We start from the raw sequence: 21,116 nt of genomic DNA, 5'->3' as shown, positions 1-21,116 counted from the left end.
TTCTCCCCCCATACTCTGCTCTGGTGAGACCCCCCTGCAGCGCTGTGTCCAGCTCTGGGGGACCCAGCACAAGACAGACACGGACCTGCTCGAGCGGGGCCAGAGGAGGCCACGAAGATGCTCAGGGGCTGGAGCAGCTCCCTGTGAGGACAGGCTGGGGGAGTTGGGGTGGTTCAGCCTGGGGAAGAGAAGGCTCCAGGGAGACCTTAGAGCGGCCTTCAGTGCTGAAAGGGGGCTGCAGGGAAGGTGGGGGGGACTCTTGGTCAGGGGTGTGGTGATGAAACGAGGGGTGACGGTTTGAGACTGCAAGAGGGGAGATTGAGATGAGATCTGAGGCAGAAATTCTTCCCTGTGAGGGCGGTGAGGCCCTGGCCCAGGCTGCCCAGAGCAGCTGTGGCTGCCCCCTCCCTGGCAGTGCTCAAGGCCAGGCTGGATGGGGCTGGGAGCAACCTGGTCTGGTGGGAGGTGTCCCTGCCCATGGCAGGGGGGTGGCACTGGGTGAGCTTTAAGGTCCCTTCCAGCCCAAACTGCTCTGTGATTCTGTGATCTAAGTCCATTTCAGCCACTAGGATGGGGAAAAATAGGTAGTTTAGAGCAAGCTTTGCCTTGTAAAGCTCCCACTACTTTAAGCAGCACCTTGAAATTAGGTAGAAAAGTACCTCGTGATAGATATCTCACTGCAAAGAGACAGCCAGCTTACAAGTCTCTGAAAGGTTCATAATTCAGACGTTTCCAGCAATTCCTTCAGGATTTCAGAAGCTTAGTTGCTTGAACATTTGTCTGTCACCAGCAGACTGCCCCATCCCACTCACGTGTGCCCACTCCACACAGAGCTTGTGTTTTGCCAGTGCTTGCAGCAACCAGGAATTCAGGTGAGATCATTCCAGCTATACGGACTAAAAGATTAAAAGCTTGGTCTAATTATGAGCTGATCTCCTAGGCTGGAGGCTCATCAGCAGGCCACTTCTTGGAAGTGGCATTTAGGTGGTAAACAGCGCAGTAGAGAGGGAGGACAAAACTCTGTTTTCTGTCCCAAAAGGATGCTCTTCAGCATACGTGAGAAGGACCTGACATAACGTGAAGCCCTTAATCTTTTAGGAATCTTTTATACATAAACTGTATTTTCTTAACAGATTTGACTTGGCTAAAGTACATGAGGCAAGAACACACACTAAAGTAGAGATAAATCAAAACACAAAAAGCTACTTGTGAAAATAACCCGATTTTAGCAATACTAGGGATCCCCTGGCATGAGTACTACACATCACAGCAGCCTAATGGCAAAAGAGGCTGCATGTTTAGTGTTACACAGCTGGCACAAAGGCTTCTCCAATATCTTTTATCCAGCCATGCTGATAAAAATATTAACACTTTGTGAAAAAACGTCCCTGCCTGGTGTGGAATATGCCAGTGGGAAGGATGTGAAAGAAGTAGACAGTGCATTCAGCTGCTGTTTGGGCTGCCAAAAAAGCACCCATGGTAGCCAGATACCACCCGGCGGATACAATGAGCAGATTGACTTTCTGGGAGGAAATATCTGACAGAGATGTATGGAACAGAAAACAAAGAACAAAGTATTTCATTTTGATAGAAATGTGTTTGCCATACTTATTCAGAGCTGGTCTAAGTATTCGGAATGGACTGGAATGATCCAGTAATTTCAATACAGAGCGCCTGAATAGCCTAATACATTTCAAGATGAATAAAAATCATTGAGTCTTTGGCTGCAAGCCAGGAGATTTAATTTGGTGATGAAGGCGTCTGATCTGATGGGGACAGATGAGCTCTGCCTCACAATGCTGTCTGCTGTATTTGTGCCGGTTTTCCTGTTTCCCATGACTTAACTATTCACCTATTTAAGAATACTGTAGTTTCCCTTTTCCCCTAAGCATTTAACGCAGCATAAAAATGATTTTTCCAGGGAACAAGCCACAGACACGTACAAATTATACTATAAAAGCGCAATATAATCTGGCAGATACAGCCGGTTATTTGAAAGGTAACTTTAAAGGTGAACGCCAGCTCAAACTCCCCAAAACCGCTGAAAAGCCGAAGGCAGAAGCACCTTTGCTGAGCCTGCCTCTTAACCAGCCTCTGCGGGCTCGTCCCTTCCCGCCACCCCACACTCCAACCGGCCTCCCCCGAGGGGCTCCCCCCCGGCAGCCGCTACCTGCCGCCGCCGCCGCCGCCACCCCCCGAGCTCCGCAGCGCCCCCACGCCCGCCCAGGCCGCAGCTCCCGCCGCCCCTCACGGGCAGCCGGCCGGTCCGGGAGGGCACTTCCAAGCCGAAGGGCGACCCACGGGTGGCCGCACCGGCTCCGCGTTCATCTTTTCCCTCAGCGCTTCCCGCCCCCGGGCAGAGGCAGCAGCTCCCCTCAGCCGCCCCTGAGGCCACCTGTCCCGCCACCCCGGCAGCAGCCAATCGCGTCCGGGGATGGCCTCGTGGGGGGCGGGACAGGCTGCCCGGTGCGCGGGCGGGACGGGGCTGTGGGCGCCAGGCCCGGTCCCCCGCCCCGGTTACCGTCTGCCCGCCCCCCCGCGCCCCTCCCACCCCGTCGCCTTGCCTTGCCTTGCCTTGCCTTGCCCCGCCCTCCTGGCCCGGCGCCCGTCCCGCCTCCCCCCCGCTCTTGGCCGGTGTCCCGCTGGCCGCCTCGCAGCCCGGTGTATGTGCGGTAACAACATGTCGGCGCCGCTCCCCGCCATCGTCCCGGCCGCCAGGAAGGCGACGGCTGCCGTGAGTGCGGGTGGGGGAGGGCGACCCGCGGGGAGGCGGCGGCCCCCGCCCCGCTTTGTTCTCCGCCGCGGCCTCAGCTCCGGGAGGGGGGAGGGGGGGGCGGCAGCCCCGCCGGTCGCAGCGGCCCCGCGGCCTGGGGTGGGGGGGCGGTGAGGCCGCGGTCAGGCCCGGCCCGGCCCGGCCCGGCCGGGCTGAGGGGTATGGCGGGGCGGGCAGGTTGACAGGTCTCTCCCGTTACTTTCCTGCCAGAGCCGGGCCGCTCTGGGCCCCGGTGTCCCGCTCCCTTGGCGGCTGGAGTGAGCGCCGGGCAGGGGAAGGTCATCGGTGCCGCCCGGCGGGGGCCCCGCGGCGGCGTGTGCCGGCGGAGGGCGGGGTGCACCCGCTGATGGCGGCGGGAGGCCGGGGAGGGGAGCGCTGGGCTGGGCTGGGCTGGGCTGGGCTGGGGAGTGAGCGAGGCTGAGTTTTCTTTGGAGAAAGTCGTGTCGTGCTCCGGGCTGTGAGCGATCCTGGGTGGGCGTCTGGAGTGCGAGGGTTAGGGTGTTCCAGGATCTTACACCACTGCGTTTGTTTTTTTTTTTTTTTTTCCTTTAGGTCATTTTTCTTCATGGATTGGGAGATACCGGGTGCGTATTCTGATCAGTTACATACTTTTGTTAGATAGTGATTACAGTTTCAAATAGAAGGCTGCACGTTTAAGGATGTGAGCAGTAAAAATCACTTCAGCTTCTTATTTTGCCCTTTATTGAATGTACCAGCTAACAACTGAGTGAACTTCACATACGCTGGAATGATGGTGCCAACTGTTTATTTAAAATTTCCCAGCATAAGTCCTCAAAAGCTTTTTCTTCTCTCTTTTCAATCACTGACCTATTTTGGTCTGAATGGGATCCCTCTCTTGTTCTTGAGTCAAAGTTGGTGGAAAAAGAAGTCTGTGCATTTCTGATCTTTTGCTTTCCAGAGAGTGGGTTCCTGGTTGTTACTGTGCTTGTCTAAATATAGAGGTGGGTTTTTTTCACGGACTTGTGGATTGCTGGTTTGCTGGTAGGTGCAGTTGGTCAATGGTTTCTTCTTCAGTTTGTCATACTTAATTAAAATCCAGACTTCCTTGATTTATCTAAGCAAACTGTAAGTAGTCACCTGATGTCTACAGATTTCTGTATCTGAAATACGGTCTTCAGACTCCAAAATAAAAACCCCAGCCCAAATAAGCTGTGAAATCCCATGTTTGCCTTCTTCCTGTTATTTCTGTGTTTGAGTAGAAATGGAAGGAGTAGGGAATTTCTGAGAGGCGTCATGTTTCCATTTGAAGCTCGTGTGTGCCAGGATAAAGCACACAGTCATTAAAGCCATTGAATTAACAAGTTAGGAGTGTGCCAAAACTGTTTTTGGTGGAAGATTTTAAAGGAATTGCCACTTAGATACAGAAAATAAGCAGCATGAATGCTTTGTCTGTTACGCTCCCTTATGGGCAAAATTACCTAATATTTTTTAAGAACTCTGTTTTTGTTACCTGGAACTTGAATGTTGTCTCTAGGTTGAAACTTGTAGTGTTAAAGACACAAACTTTTTCTGAAGAGCTAAAAGAAAAAAAAGTCAGCTGTCAAAATTGAAAGTTGCATAACCTGGACACTTAATAAATTAAAGAGAGTCAAGTCCGCACACTTGGCAGTGTTCTACAAGGGGAGCTGTTTGCTCTCCTGTGTTGTGCTGACACACCACCTTGTTTGCATTATCCCTCTTTGTTTCTGCTGGTAGGACGCAGCTGAGGCAGCAGCACTGCCTGTATCTTGGCACCAAATGCTCAGCAAGTGATTGCAGAATCTTTTGAGTCTTTGGAATTTGAGTCCTTGCAAATCGGGTTGATGTTGGTTTTGGCAAGGGGAAAAAACCACAGAGATTTGCTTTTTGGCATAAAATTGTATTCCTTCTGCAGATGTGGTTGTTTCCGTTTCGGTGACAAAGCTAACGCAAAGCTCACTTCAGTTTGCCAACTGTGGTTTTCTTACTCTGAGAAGTATCTAACAGAGGTTATGTTCTTTTTCTCTCATAGCTCCTATATAAATGGCACGTAAAGATTGGTACATACTTGCCAAAATCTGAGCAAAAGGTACAACATAGAGGATTGCTCTAAGGAGTCTGTGTAAATGCGTACGCAATGGTGCTTTCCAAATTTGTCAAAAGAACCTTTACAGTGGGCTAAAAAAGGTCCCCAAATTCTTACCTGACTCGTTTTTCTCAGTTGTATTTCTCCTTTGGATTCTTCTTTGGCCTTCTGTGATACCGCAAATATTGTGCGAGCAGTATCACCCGCAGCTTGTTAACAGTATCTATAAAAGTCTTGGTAGAAAGTAGGCTGAGATACACAGCCAGTGTTTCAAATGTCTGTGCCACTGGTGTGTTTGAACTGCCTGTGACTTTAGGTAGCAGACGTTAACTTTTCAGGATGATAATAAGTTAAAACTAAACCAAACGTGCTTTTATGGCATGTCTGCTGTTGGTCTGATGAGTTCAACTGTGTCACTGGTGAATCTGTTAAAGGTGTTTTCTGCTTGGAATCAACTTTCCAGTATCTAGTTTAGTGGGTGAGTTAGGAGTACTGAGTAATGAGCAAAATCCAGAAATCCAGGTACTACTGGGTGTTCTGGAGAGCCAAGCGCAGGCACAGGCAATGGTTCTGCACAGGTTCGGATCTGGGTCCAGCTCAGTTCGTGTCTGGATGAGCCCTGGAGTGAATCTTTCAGCGCCATTTGTTTCAGTTACGCTGCCCAGGTTTCTGGTTTGCAGGAGGCTCGGTAGCTCACCTGCCGTGCAGACCTCGCGTGTCCCGTGCGGTCGTATGGTACGTGCTTGAGACGCGGAAGCTGCCTGCAGCTGGGGTGTTGTCAGGGCTGCCTGAATCTCGGAGCCTTCCAGCTGAGCCAGAGTTCGTAGCTCTGACTGGTGAGGTTGGCTCCGTGGGGAGGTAGCTCAGCTGTCCGGTCGCTGCTCTCCCGCGTGAAGAAATGCGGTTCAGAGAAAGCAAAGTTGGCTGTGAAAGAAGCTGCCCTAACTCCGCAGGAGCAGCAAAGCAGCCTCTGGGCTAGAGCTGCCTGACAGCTGGCTACCTGCGTTCCCGAGCTGTGGCCCCCAGCGTGGAGCCAGCCAGGGCAGGGCAGGCTTTGCCAGAGCCACAGTGGCATTTCTGCAGCGCTGCTGCGGCCGTCACGGTCACCTTAGATAAAGTCTCCCTGGCTGTACGTGTGCAACAAACACTCGGAGCCAGCACAGGCCTTTGGAGTTTAGTACTGTATTCACAGCACACTGCGGTGGAGGTACACATATTCTAGAAATGTGTTTATATCTATCGAATTTGGCGTATTTCATACTTGGTCTGTGCTGTTGCAGCAACATAGAAATAAGAGCTAAGCCAAAATAGAAACGCCATTTCATGTATTTTTCGTTAACAGGCATGGATGGTCAGAAGCCCTCGCAGGTATCAAAAGCCCCCACGTAAAATACATTTGCCCACACGCGTAAGTTTGTAACTTTTCTTGTTTTACCTCTTTCTGTAGAGTTCCATATCAAGACACTTGAACAGATGATGAAGTCAAATGGGATTTGGATGTTTCTGCATTTCATTTTTATGTTAAAAAAAAAAGCTCTAAAATAATGTTGATGCTATTAAATAGTTTGTTATTTTTACGAACTGCTGTGTGGTTTACTTTAGGGCAAAACTGCGTTTTTATTTGTGTTTTGCTTTTGTTGCTAATTCAGACTGAGAACATATTTGGGAAGTTTTATCTGCAAAGTTTGATTATTTTGACTTTATGTTTTCACTGGATTGAGTGGTTTGTTGCTCCCCCCCACCCCCCCAACAGCCATTTGTTAAAATCCAGGCTTAACAAGGGGTAATTTTGGTATTTTACTGACCATTAAATATACTTTGTGTTAGGTACGTGTACTTCTAAAGCTCGGGTGCACGTATAGTAGATGAAATTTCCCTGCTACCTACAGCAAGTTTCAAAGATTCACAGGTTATTCATATTTTCAGCAAATCATGCAATTTGAGCTGTCTTTGTGCACTTTGAGAAGTGACATACTTCTGAGCAGGGTCAGGAGTCAGTAAATAAAGCATTACCATCTATCTAGTATTTACTTAATGAGAAAAAAACTAATTAAGTATAATCTTCATTTATTTTAACACAAAATTCAGATTGTCTTTTGCTCCAACAGTCTTGGGGGACATGGAGCAGGGATGATAGGGAGATAAGTAAGCAACGTTTTGGTGTATTACTGGTTACTGGGCTGTGATTTATTTATTTATGTTACCACATGGCCACGCTTTGCTGAGCTGTTCAAAAAGAGCTTGGCAGTATCTGCTGCTCGCTTTTGCTTGCCCTTTGTCTTCTTTCAGTCTTCCCCTGCAAAACTTAATGTTCCTCCATTTCGGTAGATTAAAACTACAGCCAGATGGGATCTGTAGCATGGTCTGTTGTCTTGGTACGTGCGAAAAGATGCCGTCCAGCAGCGTGAGGGTGGGCGCGAGTCCTGCGGTGCGGCAGGCCCTGCTTACCCAGCTTCTGCTGGTGCGAGAGGCACATGTGGCCAGGCTCGTGTCCACCACCCTGCTGCATTTGGCTGCTTCCCGAGGTCTGCTGAGGCTGCTGTGAGGGTGCCTTCATCCACTGAGCATGTGTATGGAACGGGGATAAAGAACTGAAAGTGAGAAATAACTAAGTGAGAGAGAGAGATGTATGTGTGTGATGTATATGCACTCTCTCACACGCACACACACGTGTGTAAAGCAGCCCCTTAATGTTTTGCTTGCTCTCCACGGAGAGTGGTATTTCAGCCCCGAACATGATGTGTGTTTGGGCTGGCAGTGCTCAAGAGCGATTGCTTGAAGAGACGCTACAAAGTAGCTAACGTTAATTATGGTTTACAAGTAAGACAGAATCAGGGATATGTAATTTCGTGACATAACTGCGTCTGCATTATTGTCAGTATATATCTTATCTCAGTGGTGTTCATTCTCATTTCTAGGCCAGTCATGCCGGTTTCTCTGAACATGAACATGGCTATGCCATCGTGGTAAGTGTTTGTTCAATTGCAGATGATTCTAATCAAAAGATAACCAGGGGTTTGAACTCATTGTTATTAATTAAAAATCATGAACAACCTGAATGGCTGGTTTCAATTACATATAAGTATTAAGAACTTTTTGCTTTAGTTCTGTTCTTATACAAGGGGTCTCATGGGTACGCTGTAATTCTCCTTGTGTATCTGTGCTAATGGTTGTTCCTCAGGCCCAACCTGTACGTCTTCAAATGCAAAACCCACTTTATTTTACAAGTACAGCCTGTGTTGTGTACGAATTCCTAGTCAGTAGTAGTAGAGAGTTGGAGTGGAAGTATTATTGCTACTAGTGAGTAAGATTTGGTGGGTCAGTAGGATGCCTGGAAACGGTTCTCTTTAGAACATCCATTCTGAACAGAGAACAAGTAAAAATATGGTAATTTCAATGATCTTAAAGCAGTCCTCTTCAGGTTTTTTTCCTTAAGAAACTTGTGTTTGTTTTTCCTATATTTCTTCAAACAGTATTTTAATTTATACATGCAACTGATAAATTGAAATTCCTGCTGGTATTTTTGGAGTAAATATCAAACCAGAGCTGCTTAATCTGCAGTAAATTACAGCAGATACCAGAACTCCAAAAAGCTTCGTTGACTAGATCGAGCCTTTTAGCCACATTCACAGATTGTCCACTATTTCTTGTAATCTATGGGTGGTTGGTACTAAATAATATGTCAGCTAACGTTACTATCTAGAAAATAACCCAATTTTGTTACTTGTTTTTAAGGAAGTGGAATGGATGATCTAATGAGTAATGCTCTTGTTGATATTTTTGTAAGGTTTGATATCATTGGACTTTCTCCAGATTCAAAGGAAGATGAAGCTGGGATCAAGCAGGCAGCAGAGAAAGGTATGCTTAGGAATACTTTTTATGTCTTGAAAGTACTTCCATGTATTCTTAAGAATTAATTATCAGTCTGAAACAGATTTCCAAAACCAAAATTATTAGGGAAAGTACTATGTGTATATTGTGTTAGTGCTGATCAAAGTTCAGCGAAGTGCATGGGTTGGTTTTTTGGTTTCTCTGTCTTTCCTTGAACTTCCTGAGTAGAGTAGTTCACCAGTACAAACACTTCCTGCTCAAATACGAGATGTTCACGGCAGCCAGCGTACTTCTAAGAGCTTCTGGGTAGCACAGTGGCTTAGAGCTGTAGGAGCATGCACTGGTGGTGCTGGACAGCTGGAAGAGGATACCGTCTTCCTGGCAGTGGGGCTTTTGCGAGGCTTTTCCTTGCCTGGTTTTCTCTTTGGAAATGCTACAGTGGCATGGACTTTCTGATCATGTTCTGGGTCTTTCAGTACTTTTTAATGTACAGCAGACTAGATTTTCCTTGCACTAGCTTTCTGTTCACATCAGGAGAAGGTCTCTTTCCCCGTCTAGACTTTCTACTGCATGGGGTGGTTTTTAACTACTGGCCTTTATTTATGTTGCAGTTAAAGCACTGATAGATCAAGAAGTAAAAAATGGAATTCCTTCTCATCGAATTATTCTGGGAGGCTTTTCTCAGGTAAGGTATGATTGGAAAGAACCGTGTCTTTTTCTGGGGAAGGAACCTAGCTTTCCGAACGAGGGAAATCCAGGCACTTGAACTGAGAAGAGCTGATGTTAGGTGCTTCTAAAAGGTGTCAGTTTTCCTTTGCCTTAACAAATGAAGTTGTTTAGTTTTGTGCAAATAATTACTATTCACTGGAAAATGAACATGCATGTAGAAAAAAGGTACTGAAATTAATAGTCTATTTATAAAGTCTTTATGCACGTAACATACATTGCTTTGCTTGAAAATCTCGCTAGTATTTTTAATTTAACTTTAATTTGGTAGATATCTGATGGTCTGGATTTATTTGGGAAATTATTCCCTTCATACTTGTAAGACATCTGTGGTAGGTAGGTCCCCAGTCTGCGTGAAAATGAAAATACTGAAGCAGTGATAATACTGTCATGAGTGATAGTGCTTTATTTCATGTTTTGTGGGGGTTTTTCCCACCAGCTGTTAGTTACGGTAAATTTGCTGTTTTGCTTCTGAATTGATCACATCGACTTGGAGGGGGGGAAAAAGCAAAGTAAATATTGTACAGGAATACTGGTTTTAGTTGTTGGTTCTAGGAAGAATAGATTGGAATAGAAAAAGACTTTTAAAAAAGAAAACAGAGGTCTTGAAACAGGTATTAAGAGGAACATTACCGTAACCATTCTAATGCTTATATCTCTCTGTCTTAGGGGGGTGCTTTATCACTGTACACAGCTCTTACAACACACCAAAAATTAGCAGGTGTTGTAGCCCTCAGCTGTTGGCTTCCTCTGCGGACTTCTTTTCCTCAGGTATTTCTTTCCTAAGCTAATTTGCACTTGGGGAATGAGTAATCTGAAGATTGTACCTTGTGTAGCAGTTAGTGGCCATCATTATTACCCGATACTGACAGTTGTGTGATAACTCGGAAGTTTTTAAAATAAGGCCCTGGAGTTTCAGAGTTTGGCAAGTAGGGAAGCTGAGGAAGTACTCAGCAGCTATCTGTGCATAAAATTACATTCCTGGGAAAGGATGCAGCAAATTTTCTTTGAAGATGAATTTTCTATTTGCCATTTGTTCCATCTGCACGGCGCTATCTATTAGAGACCAGGTGCTTAAAGTGTCTGGGTTTTTATTTGGCCAGAAATCATGTTCTTCCATTCTGAAATGGGTGCCAAAATTTTATTTGCAGGATTTTTGAACTTAATGCGTTGTCAGGCACAAAGCTTACTTTGTAAAGAACTTGCAGGCTTTACATTGTGGTTTTTTCCTTCAGAATTCAACTTATTTATCATGCCACAGGGCATAGTGCCATGGGGTTATTTTATCTCAATGATGTTAGCCTTACCTCCACTCACTGTCTTTTTCTTCTCTTCCCTCCTCTAATTCCACGCCTGGCAGGGCCCTATCAGTGGTGTCAACAAGGAGATGGCTGTTCTCCAGTGCCATGGGGACTGTGACCCGTTGGTTCCTTTAATGTTCGGTTCTCTTACTGTTGAGAAGCTAAAGAGTATGATAAATCCAGCCAACGTGACCTTCAGGACTTACTCTGGCATGATGCATAGCTCCTGTATTGAGGTAATTTTCTTAATATACGGTGTTGTAGCTGAGTATGGTTAATTTTTTTCCCCTCAAAACAAATATGTGTTAGATGGGGGTTTTGTGTGGGTGGTTTTTTTTGATTGGTTGGTTGTTTTATAACAAGCACTTGATGCTACTGACTTGTTTGACTGAGTAACTGAAAAAGCATCCAAGGCAAAAGTTTGTATGTGTGGTGGGAACTTCTTCCTAAGATTGTGTTTCTGGGACTAGGCTAGTTGGTCTATAAAATACTCTTTTTTTCATAATTTTTATTATTTGCTTACTAACAAAAAATATCACTGAACTGGAAGGCAGACTCTCACAGCATAAACCCGGCTTGGTATTTTGGAGAGAAGAATCTTGCTAGTTCTATATATGGAGGCATCAAAGGAATGGAGAGGGAGGGTTGACGCTGTGGAAGAGGCAGCCTCAGAACCTCTATTTCTGGTTCTGGCTCAGCAGGCAGCTGAGCCGCTGTAATGGCTTCCTGCTGCCAGAAGGGAGTGGACTGGTTCCCTCTGCTCCTGACCTCGTGGCCCTCTCTGCCTTCCTGCACCAGCTCTGGAGCTGATCACAAACTTCTTTGAACCGTTTGGACTTGCTAAAATGGCAAAAGCTGCTGGCTTTTGGATTTTGCAGCTGTAGTTAGTTTGAGCATCGGAACTCACACGAAGTAAATGGTAGGAGCAAGAAACAGCAGAGGAGGCAAGGGACAAGTCTGCCGCTTGTCAGCAGCAGCAACTTTGTTCACTTGGATGCTGCATGTTGTGGGAACTGTACCCTTGGGCAACCTCTCTGGGACGTTCACACTCTTGAGGCAGTAATAGCATTGAATTGTCACACAAATACTTTAACAATGTGCTCTTTCTTACAAAATGGACTTAATAAAAATCAAAATTAAATAGTTTTTAACATGGATTGGTTTCCCCGTCTGTCTGGCTGTATTGCTTTTTCCTTAGGGAAGGAGACATCACGAAGGTGAATGGTGAGGAGGGGGAGCTGCTGGCTTTTCACACTGCTGCTGACTTGCTGAGGTTTAAAGTAGTCACGAAGCTACGGCCTGAGCTACTTTGACATCCTGTCCGTGCTCAGCCTGGTGCTGTTCAGATCAGCTGATGGTTAACATGTAGCTTGCCTGCTCAGCATCAGAGAGAGAGAGAAAATAGTCTTTGCTCTTTGTCTTGTATTTTAGCCTCTTCTGAGTGCACAGTGCCTTCAAGAGTTATCAGCCATGACTTGTGTGCAGAGTGGTGTGATTTTATTAAGTAACTAATTCCTCAGTGTTGGTAGCCCAGCTGCTCGTTATAACTGAAATGCTGAAACATGATCTAGTGTCAGTGAATGTGTATCAGCAGGGAACTCCAACTAATCCATACTTTTCTCTTTAAACAGGAGATGATGGATGTAAAACAGTTCATAGACAAACATCTACCTCCTGTAGACTGAAGCGATACGTGAGAAGCCTTCTCTATAAATACACCAGCATCAACTGTGGTAGAGTGTTAATCTTTTCGTACGCCTGATGGGAAGCATTACTTCTATACCTGCAGTGTTACTACTGTGTTGCAAATTTATACTTAGGATGAGGATTAAATAATACACATGTACGATAAATGATAATCTTTTTAGTATGAGTCATCCACTGGTGGGACTACGAATGAGGCAGCTAGGGAAGAATGAGAGAACATAACTGAAGCATTCTGATTTAAGACATCAGATGTGTTTTGATTGCAGAATTTTAAACTATTTGTACAAGTCATTAAAAGCTAAATTGAAGCGAGGAATGTAAATGTGACCAGTTTAGTCATACTTGAGACATGATTTGTTCTTAATACTCATTGAAAACTAAATATTAAAACATTTCCTTTATGTAATGGATGCAGAAAGTAAACAACGTGTAACATAGTGGGCATATGGTGGTAGAATAAATACTACCAAGGATAAAGCTTTAAATATTAAATGTTAATTGTTACTCCAGATAAGGAGGGTTGTTCTTCTATAATGGCTAGAAGTCAGTGAAGGTATTTCTTATATTGAAACCACCTCAATTTTTTACTGTTTTCAGTTAACTAAGTAGATAATTGTGAAAATTCTAAAGGGACTCATTCCTTCTTAGGCCGTCATTTGTCGCTTACTGTCTGTCTGGTTTTGGATTTTTTTTTGATTACTATAAACTCATGTCAAATGCTGACTTGGAACAGAATTCTGAAGAGAGGCATAGGATTAATTTGAGCTTTCATAGTTTTAATTTGAGTTTTGAAAGAAAAATTCTGGTTTTGTACTGAATATTCGTCTTGTGCTTTTGTCTTTGTAGCTTTCATTTGTGTAGAAATGTTGATGTGTTTCACAGGAGCAGCTCCAGCATATAGTTTTGATTCTTCTGTTTGCTTTGGAGTAGCTAACTGAAAACAACGCAGCTGTGTAGTTTTGTGTATTGTTGAGGTCTCATCTGTAACACAGACGTTGACAAATGTGAATTGTTTTACTTTAATAGAAATATAAGTGCAATTGGGATGTAACTTACTTAAACTTTAAATTGATACCATCTAATACTTTCTTTTACTACATGTTGAGACTTGATTTTTTTTCTGAAACAGAGCAAAGAATTTTATTTTCAGATGTATCATTCTACATTTCCCTAGATCAGTAGAGCCTAGGAATATGAAGACTTACTACGGGGGGAAAAAAGTACATCTACAGGATACAGAATGTCTCTTCTTTCAGAAGCTTAAAATTCTAGAACACACTGGGTTGCAGAAATGGATGCACACTCCAGAGGTTTTTTGAAGTTACAAGCAGTGATTTACTTCTGGAAAAAGCTGTTCTTTGTGGAGTTCAGAGGCCGTCACCACACTAGGGATGTTTAAAAAATACACTGCAGTTTTTACTACTGAATATGCTGCATAACAATATTCTATACTATAATATGTTTGCAAGCAAAGAATATTCCTAATTCGGCTGCCTCTGTCGTGTCAGCAGTGTGCTTCATACCTGCATTTAAGGTACTTTCTCCTCTGCCAGCTTACTCAAATGGTCCTCTGACAGTGTATGTGGGTTTACATCTGAGGCATCTGCCAGTACAAATGCAGAAATGGGGAATTAGACCTTTATATCCCTTCTTTAACACAGCTGCTGCCAGAAATCTGACTTGTTCACCCAGCGTGAGTTCTCAGTGTTCAGTGCTTTTTTTTTCATAGGTATTGCACTTCATTTTTAGGAAGTTGTTCTTTTCTAATCCGGTTTCTCTGGATTATTGAATATTTCTTAATATGTAAAATTGGAAAAGGGTTTTTTTTCTAAATGGTATTGAGACACTTTTGGGTAATTCATCTGTGCGGTTGAGAGGGCATGTCTATTGACTTTGAAGTGTAATTAGTCTTTTCCCTCAGTCGCTCTGTTCTATAGATCTGACAATTTGTCTTTCAGTTAATTTAGCTCACAGAAGAAACCATGATATTCTTACTGTAGTTGTGCCAAAGTTCTATTGAGAAAACAGTATGTCCTGGCTTGGCGTCGTTCCCAAGTTGCATTAGCTAATTTTGCAATGCTGCTGAATTGCAGACTTGGTAAGCAAACTATATGTTATTTCTCCTAGTTTTTAGCTTTATCCTCATTCCCCTGTTGTCTAAATAATTCCCTGAACGTTGGTATGTTTCCAAAGCTCTTGCACAAGCTTCTCATTTTTCCTTTATTATTTTCTTGTTCTGTTTGTAAATTGTTTGATAATCCTGTTCAGCTGTCTTGGTCAACTTCTAATCGACCGTGTCCTCGTGTCACACGTTCTTTCTTCTGTTAGAATGATTTAAAAAAAATATTTCCAAGTCGTTAAAATAAGATCAGTCCCAGCTTTAGTGTGTGTTAGCTTTGTAACACTTTCTTCAGTTGGTGAACTGTGTGCACAGCTTGTGCTCAGTTCTAGTACTTAGGCAGGTTAATACAAGTCAGCTTCAGCTGTCACCTCCATGGTGGTTTCAGATGCTTTTCTAGAATCCCTTTATGTGCTAACTGAGCTCAGATATTCAGCTGTCATCACAAGGGGTTTTTTGTATGGTTGTTTTGCTGCTTGCTTTATCTACAAAGAGCTGTGTTACCAAAGTAAGTGTAAGTAGATGTTGTGACTTACTCTCCATTTCTGTATTCTAGGAAGAATTCCTCTCAAGTTTGGGTTTGTTTTTTGCAGGAGTGTATGTGTATGTTGTAGTTGGGGGTTGTTAAAGAGCCCAGAAGCTGGAGGAAGCTTTAAGGATGTCTCCTGTCTCCTCCCATATTACAGTGTGTATCTTGAGCTCCTGTCTTTTGTAACTTCCCAGCTGGTTGGGGAGCTGTGTCTCTGATCTCTTAGCTGAACTTCTTCACTACCTGCAGTGCTTTGGTGCTGGGATTGTTGTCATAATCACGTGTATTTTAAGGCTGAATGGTAGCTCAGTCTGGTGGGGGGGGGTTCATAATATCCCGTTGCGACGGAGAATGACAGCGTTCTAAATGTGAATGTCCTATCCTCATAAACTGCAATTTGAAACTGTCCAAAAATCAAGTTTATTTTTTGTCATGTTAGACTTTCCCCCAAGGGGGATGATGTCTATCAAACTTGCAAAAGCATCGATATGAAAATACCTTGCTTGCAGATCACGTTGTTTCCCTGGGTATGTGACTCCCTAGGGCATTTTTAATTTCAAAATGGTACTTAAATTTGACTGCGGTTCTGTGCAGTCGGGAGGCTGACTTCTTGTTGGAATATGATGCCCACTTTTTAATAAACATGTTGAATTACGTATTATAAGCCAAATCTTCCAGCCGTTCTTGAGGTAAAGCTGTACTGGGGTCTGTGCTGTGGCGAGGGCTGTATGATTTGGTCTCTTCCTCCTGTCTTGTATAATTACAACACAGTAGATTGGTTAAAAGTACTGTACACTGTAACTGGTATTACAACTGTTAATTAAAACATGTTCTCTCTGATGGAGTATACTGCACTTCATTGAAATCGTTAGGGTGCATCTTTTAGGCAGAGGTGCTATTTGTGTCGGTGGGTATGACTGAGAACGAGCTGTGTAGGGTGTTACTGAAGCCATACGTACAAGGCCTGCTGTCCCACATTTTACAGAGAAATACTGAATGCTTTGTGTTATGAAGTGTGAGCCATTTATATTTAATATAAACATCTAAGATGTCGTTTACTCCATTTACTCATTTTGTTTATGATAAGAAATCTTAACTTTGGAAATTATCTCTGTAGGAGGGAAAATGTAAAATCTTTCCACTTTTTATCATTGTGAAATAAATTTCAGTCAGCGATTGGGCAAGTACTAAAGACTTTTTCCATACTTACCTGAAAGCAGTCGAGCTTTTGTGTGCTTGAAATGGGCACTTCAGAGGCCTCTTGCAAATATATTGCATGGTAATGTGTGCCTGATAGTGTGATGCAAAACCACAACGATTTGTAGTTACTGAAAAGAAAAAAAACCTCACTTAGTGAGTTATGTTTTGCTGCCTTGTGGAGAGAATGCTAAGTATGCTTTGATTTTTTTCATGTTCTGGGTTAATTTTATTTTAACTTGTCTTGGAATTTGCAGTAATTTTGAAAGGCAGAGGAAGTGAAAATATTTTCTAGTAGCCTTATTGTAGGACACTAAAGAGGCAAAGTCTTCTCCCTGTGTACTGCTACACCTTTCTCTGGGGGTTCTGCGGTGTTGGGGAGCCTTTGAAGTTTTATATATATGTGTGTGTGTGTATATATATATATATAACATATTTGTTAAAGATGCAGTTTTCAGGTCAGGGATTCATGTGCTTGTTAGGTTAACTGCAGCATTTGAGGCTGCTCAGTGGTATATGTAGTGTGGGGCACTCCAGAGAAAACTTGAGGTTACCTGGGAAGAGATGCTGAAGACCCTTGAGAGGGAGTAGGCTGTAAAGGGAGACTTTCCCCTCGAGCAGTTTAAAGCAACAAAACTGCTGCTTGTCTCCGTAGACTGTGATGTCCAGAGTCCGTGTGGAGGACAGTCGCAAGGTCATGACTCTGGAAGTGCACGTCGTGCTGTATGGGGATATGTCGTGGCAGCTGAAGGGGTACGAATAGCTGGTAACAATAGAGATGCAATGCTCTGCAGAGTAATTTGTCGGTTTGTAGTTTATGAAAAAGTTTTGGGGTCATGGTCAGTGTCTGTTTACTTATAGCCCTGGCATCCCTGAGGAGATAACTGTGAGGAGAAACGTGGCCTTGAATTGGCAGAGTAAAAACCCAGCAATCTGCTATTGTATTCAACTTTATCAAGTATAGTATGAGACCACTGGGGTAAGTAAAGAAGGAGGTGACTCAAGACTTTTTCAGAATATCTGCTAGTTAACTTGGAAATGAGATTCTTTGAAGAGTGATAGCTGTAAACCAGATTTTTTTTTCCCTTTTTCTTTCTTTTCATTGCTTGCCACTCTCATGTGACCACTATTTGCCTTTGGGATAACAGGTTTTATTAATTCTCTTTGAGTGAAACAAGTGCCTTTGATGTAGCTGATTAAAGCTGACTTAAACAAAGCACTTGTGCACTTTAATGGACATCCACAAAGGGAATCAGTAGATAGTGGTTTTCTCTTAGTTCCAATTACTAGAAAAGAGCAACCCATTGCCTCCTTTTTCTCTGCAAAACTTGTAAAACCTAAAACTTCTAGCCCGCTTCAGGTATCTGAGTGGGAGGTTTAGCTTCTCCCTGTGGAGAAGGCAGACTTCCCTCCGGGCCGTTCCAGGTTCTCTTTTCAAAAGGGTACTTGTCTCCGTGAGGCTAAAAGTTGGAGTCTGAATGTTCCCTCCTTGTGAATACGAGCAAACTCCTAGAGTAGCTTCTCCTTGAAATCATTTGCTTGCTATTATTGAAATTATTTTTGGGGGGGGTGTCTTTAAAGGCTCAAATTTTTTCAGTCTATGTACAAAAAATAAGTACAATAATAACATAAAATGAGAGAATACAGAAGTCTAGTAATGTGACCTTAAAAAGCCCAGACCGTAACATTTTCTTAAATATTTTTTTTTAATATTTAAATGCTTCCAGTTACTGCTGCTAAGCTGAAAAAAGTGAAGACATTTTGCAAATTAACTTAATAACATACAGCGAACACCAGAATTTGAAAACGGTACTTGGTGTAACTTGAGGCCATACCATTACCATCTAGAGCTGGTGTGAGGGAATAAATAAAAAAACCCCAACCCATCTGTGGAATAACCATGGAAACAAGTAATTGAGATGCATGTTCAGAAATTTTTGAGGAAAATCTTGCCGTTACGAGGAATTGGAACTTCCATTTGTTACAGGTCCCATCACGTAGCTGTGGCTGGACTCCTCTTCCGCCAAGGCCGGGGATCAGTTTGCTGCTGGAGAGCAGCTGAAATTCTGCTCTGGTAGATCTGAGGCATTGTTGGGCTCAAGTAAAGAGGAGAACCAGAACGGGCATCATACAGGGTTCCATAAAACCTTTTGGAATGCTGTGAATGTTGTGTTTTGCATAGTTGTGTTAACGCTTGATCAGAGGAGCTGCTTCCATACAGAATGTTAGTCCTGAAAACAAAGGAATTTAAGTGCCTTGAGCTCAGAGATCCCCTGCTACAAATTCAGTTTGCTCGCCCCCCAAATTTCTCAAGATGGTGTCTCACAGGGGATGATCCTAGTTAGCAAAAACCCACATGATTTTGTATGTGCACCCTCCGAGGAGAGCCGCCCCTGCCGGGTAAGCCTCGGTGTGGCGGGAGGTGGGGTGGCCCGGCACGCGGCAGGCTCCAGCCCTGCACACCGCAGGTCACGGTGCCTTGTGGAAGGTGAGAACGTGCTGTGAGGGGTGAATGCCGTGCCACAAACAGCGCCTTCATTCTGCTTTCTGGTGGGTTTGGTTAGGAGAAAGAAGCTAACCAGAAAGGAGGAGGTTGCCTAGTTTGGCTTGGGTCTCTTTGCCCTCTCGTACTGTCCTCTGGACTTGCAGTGGCACGTTACAGGAGGGAGCGATGCTGCACAAAGCTGCTTGGGTTAGAAACGGCTGAAAGAGAACAGCCGTGGAGAGTGCTGTGTATTTCTTTGCGGTCAGGAGCAGCCGTCCTGAGGGCGACAGAGCAGCTGATACAAAGCATCTGGTTAGTCCTGGCTCAGTGAACTGAGTGTCATCCTGATACAGGACAAATAACGTGCGCCGGGCTTTGTTTTAACGCACCCATCGGCAAAAAGGGCCGTGCATTGCCAGCTGGGTAGTGTGTGGTCTCCCTGCTGAAACACTTCTCTGACGCTGTTTTCATTAGTTTAGCTGTTAAACTTTCGGTGCGATGCACTTTCCCCTTACAGCCCTGCAGCAGGCCTTCCCGAAGCGCCAGACAGCGTTCCATTGACAACTGTCGTTTCCTTACCCCATACGCTTTGGAGGTTCATAGAATTCAGCTGCATTTTTTAACGCTTCCCATGCATTTCCAATGAAGAAGGTGCTGAGTTGTATTTTTAAAAGAAGCCAACACCGGAATACTTCATTCCAGAAATCGAACATGTGTGACGTAGCCGTACTGACTGATGGGAGATCTGCAGTTAGCTGATGGCGTTATCCCTGACCAGCTCCCACCTGCTGTAAAACACGCACCAGCGGGTTTACTGGGGAGCGCAGCCATGGCGCTGGGCCGCCAGCACACCGTGTGCTGCTTCCGTCACCGCGGGGCTTGTGGGAAAGATGGTGGTAAACGTCACTTGAGGGTAGCGTCTGTCTTAGCCCGAGTCGATGATTACAGGTACCAGGTCGCTGCATCTAGGCAAAACAGAATTAAACCTGAGCTGCCATGACCCTTCTTAAACATTGGGGCAGGTGCTGCTATTTTATTTTTTTCTTCCCAAAATCCATCCCTGGAAGAAAAGGTATTCTTTTCTGTAAGGAATTGTTCCTTTGGTTTTGGTTTGTTTTTTTTTTTTATTAACAAAAAAGCTGCAAAGTTTCTGTATGCTTGTCCAGTTCACGGCCCAGATCTAACCCCTGGGAAGATCCTATCCAGCTCCCCAATAATTTTAACTGCTGCTGCTATCTCTGTACGTGCCGGCCTTCCAGCTGGCAGATGCTGCGACCATTGCGTGCGTTGAGCACGATGCAGAAGAGCCCAAAACCCACCTCCCTCCGTCCGGCTCCGCAGCACGAGACAGCCTCGCTGCCGGGCACTTGACACAGCCGTGCAGCTGCAGTTCTGGCTGTCGCCGCTTCCTCCAGCGTCATTTCTGACCTTTTCCCCAAAACGTACCTATTTTACAGTCCTCAGTTTACAACCTGGGCATCCGCAGCATTTGACTGCCTGCTAATGATAGATTTGAGCAGCACGTGTAAGCACCCTGCTGGATCTTAGGAGGAGATAATCTTTCTGTAACCTTCCCATGAGGTTACCATTTTCTTCAAGTAAACTCTTGTTTTACAGCAAAAATAGTTTAACGATGCTGTTCTTTTCAACAAGAGATCACAGTGACGAGGAACAGAGTTTCGTTGACGGTGTTTGTCGCACTTTATCCATCCCCCTGGGACACAGAGCAGCTTTGGACTGGCTTTAAGACCTCGAAGCACTGTATTCCAGTGCGATACTCGGCCGGTTTGGCCCCAGCTCTGCGGTGCTGACTGAACTCGTCCGGGCGCTAAAACCGCAATGGGAAGCCCTCGCAACTCTTTAGGGATAGATTTTAAGAAAAACCTTTTTCATTGCGGGGAAGAAGGGCTTTTCCGTCCCTCGGAAGCTCACACCGCCAACCCTCTGCTCTGGCTCTGGGCCTGCCCCAGCTGCGGAGAAGCTGCAACGCGGGGAGCGCCCTGCGGGTGCCGCCTTCTGCCCTGGGGAGGCTCCGGCCGGCCGGCAGCAGAGGGTGACACGTCGTTAAGCCGTCAGAGCGTTTAATTACGTTTCCGTTGGCCTTCTGTTTTTGGGGAGGGGTGGGAGGCTCAGGCCCACCTCGCTCTCGGCTTGCCGCACCGCGGCCTGGCTCCTGCTGCCGGCGCTCGACGCGCGCTGCCTGGCGCCGCCGCGCTGGCTGCTGGGTCGGGGCGCTGCGCCGCGGCCTGGCCCCGCTCCTGCCCGCGCAGCTCGGCGGCGGCCCCGGCCGCTTCCCGCGTCCCCAGGAGAGGGGAGGGACGGTGAGGGGAGGGGAAGGGAGGGGTGGGGGCGTGGGGCGGTTTGGGTGTGCGTGTCTGCTCCG

The 21,116-nt window shown here is 45.1% G+C and overlaps 1 protein-coding gene across 4 annotated transcripts; it reads left to right on the top strand.

Annotated features, from left to right (window-relative positions):
* The first annotated feature begins 2,665 nt into the window (after positions 1-2,665).
* On the top strand, positions 2,666-15,891 carry LYPLA1 (lysophospholipase 1). Of its 4 annotated transcripts, none has more exons than XM_086472707.1 (9): positions 2,666-2,734; positions 3,326-3,357; positions 6,181-6,246; positions 7,757-7,804; positions 8,626-8,696; positions 9,281-9,354; positions 10,065-10,166; positions 10,798-10,932; positions 12,328-15,891. In XM_086472707.1, exons 1-9 carry the CDS (start codon positions 2,666-2,668, stop codon positions 12,379-12,381), a joined length of 651 nt encoding a protein of 216 aa, XP_086328833.1. In that variant the 3' UTR covers positions 12,382-15,891. The 4 variants fall into 4 exon arrangements, with proteins under 4 accessions (XP_086328833.1, XP_086328832.1, XP_086328834.1 ...); XM_086472706.1 differs by having other exon boundaries at positions 10,756-10,932; XM_086472708.1 differs by lacking the exon at positions 7,757-7,804 and having other exon boundaries at positions 10,756-10,932.
* Positions 15,892-21,116: the final 5,225 nt, after the last annotated feature.

Source organism: Leptosomus discolor, chromosome 13 (assembly GCF_034619465.1).
Source record: "Leptosomus discolor isolate bLepDis1 chromosome 13, bLepDis1.hap2, whole genome shotgun sequence".
Lineage (NCBI taxonomy): Eukaryota > Metazoa > Chordata > Aves > Leptosomiformes > Leptosomidae > Leptosomus > Leptosomus discolor.
Note: the sequence above shows the minus strand (reverse complement) of the source record. Positions and strands in the feature narration are given on the sequence as shown.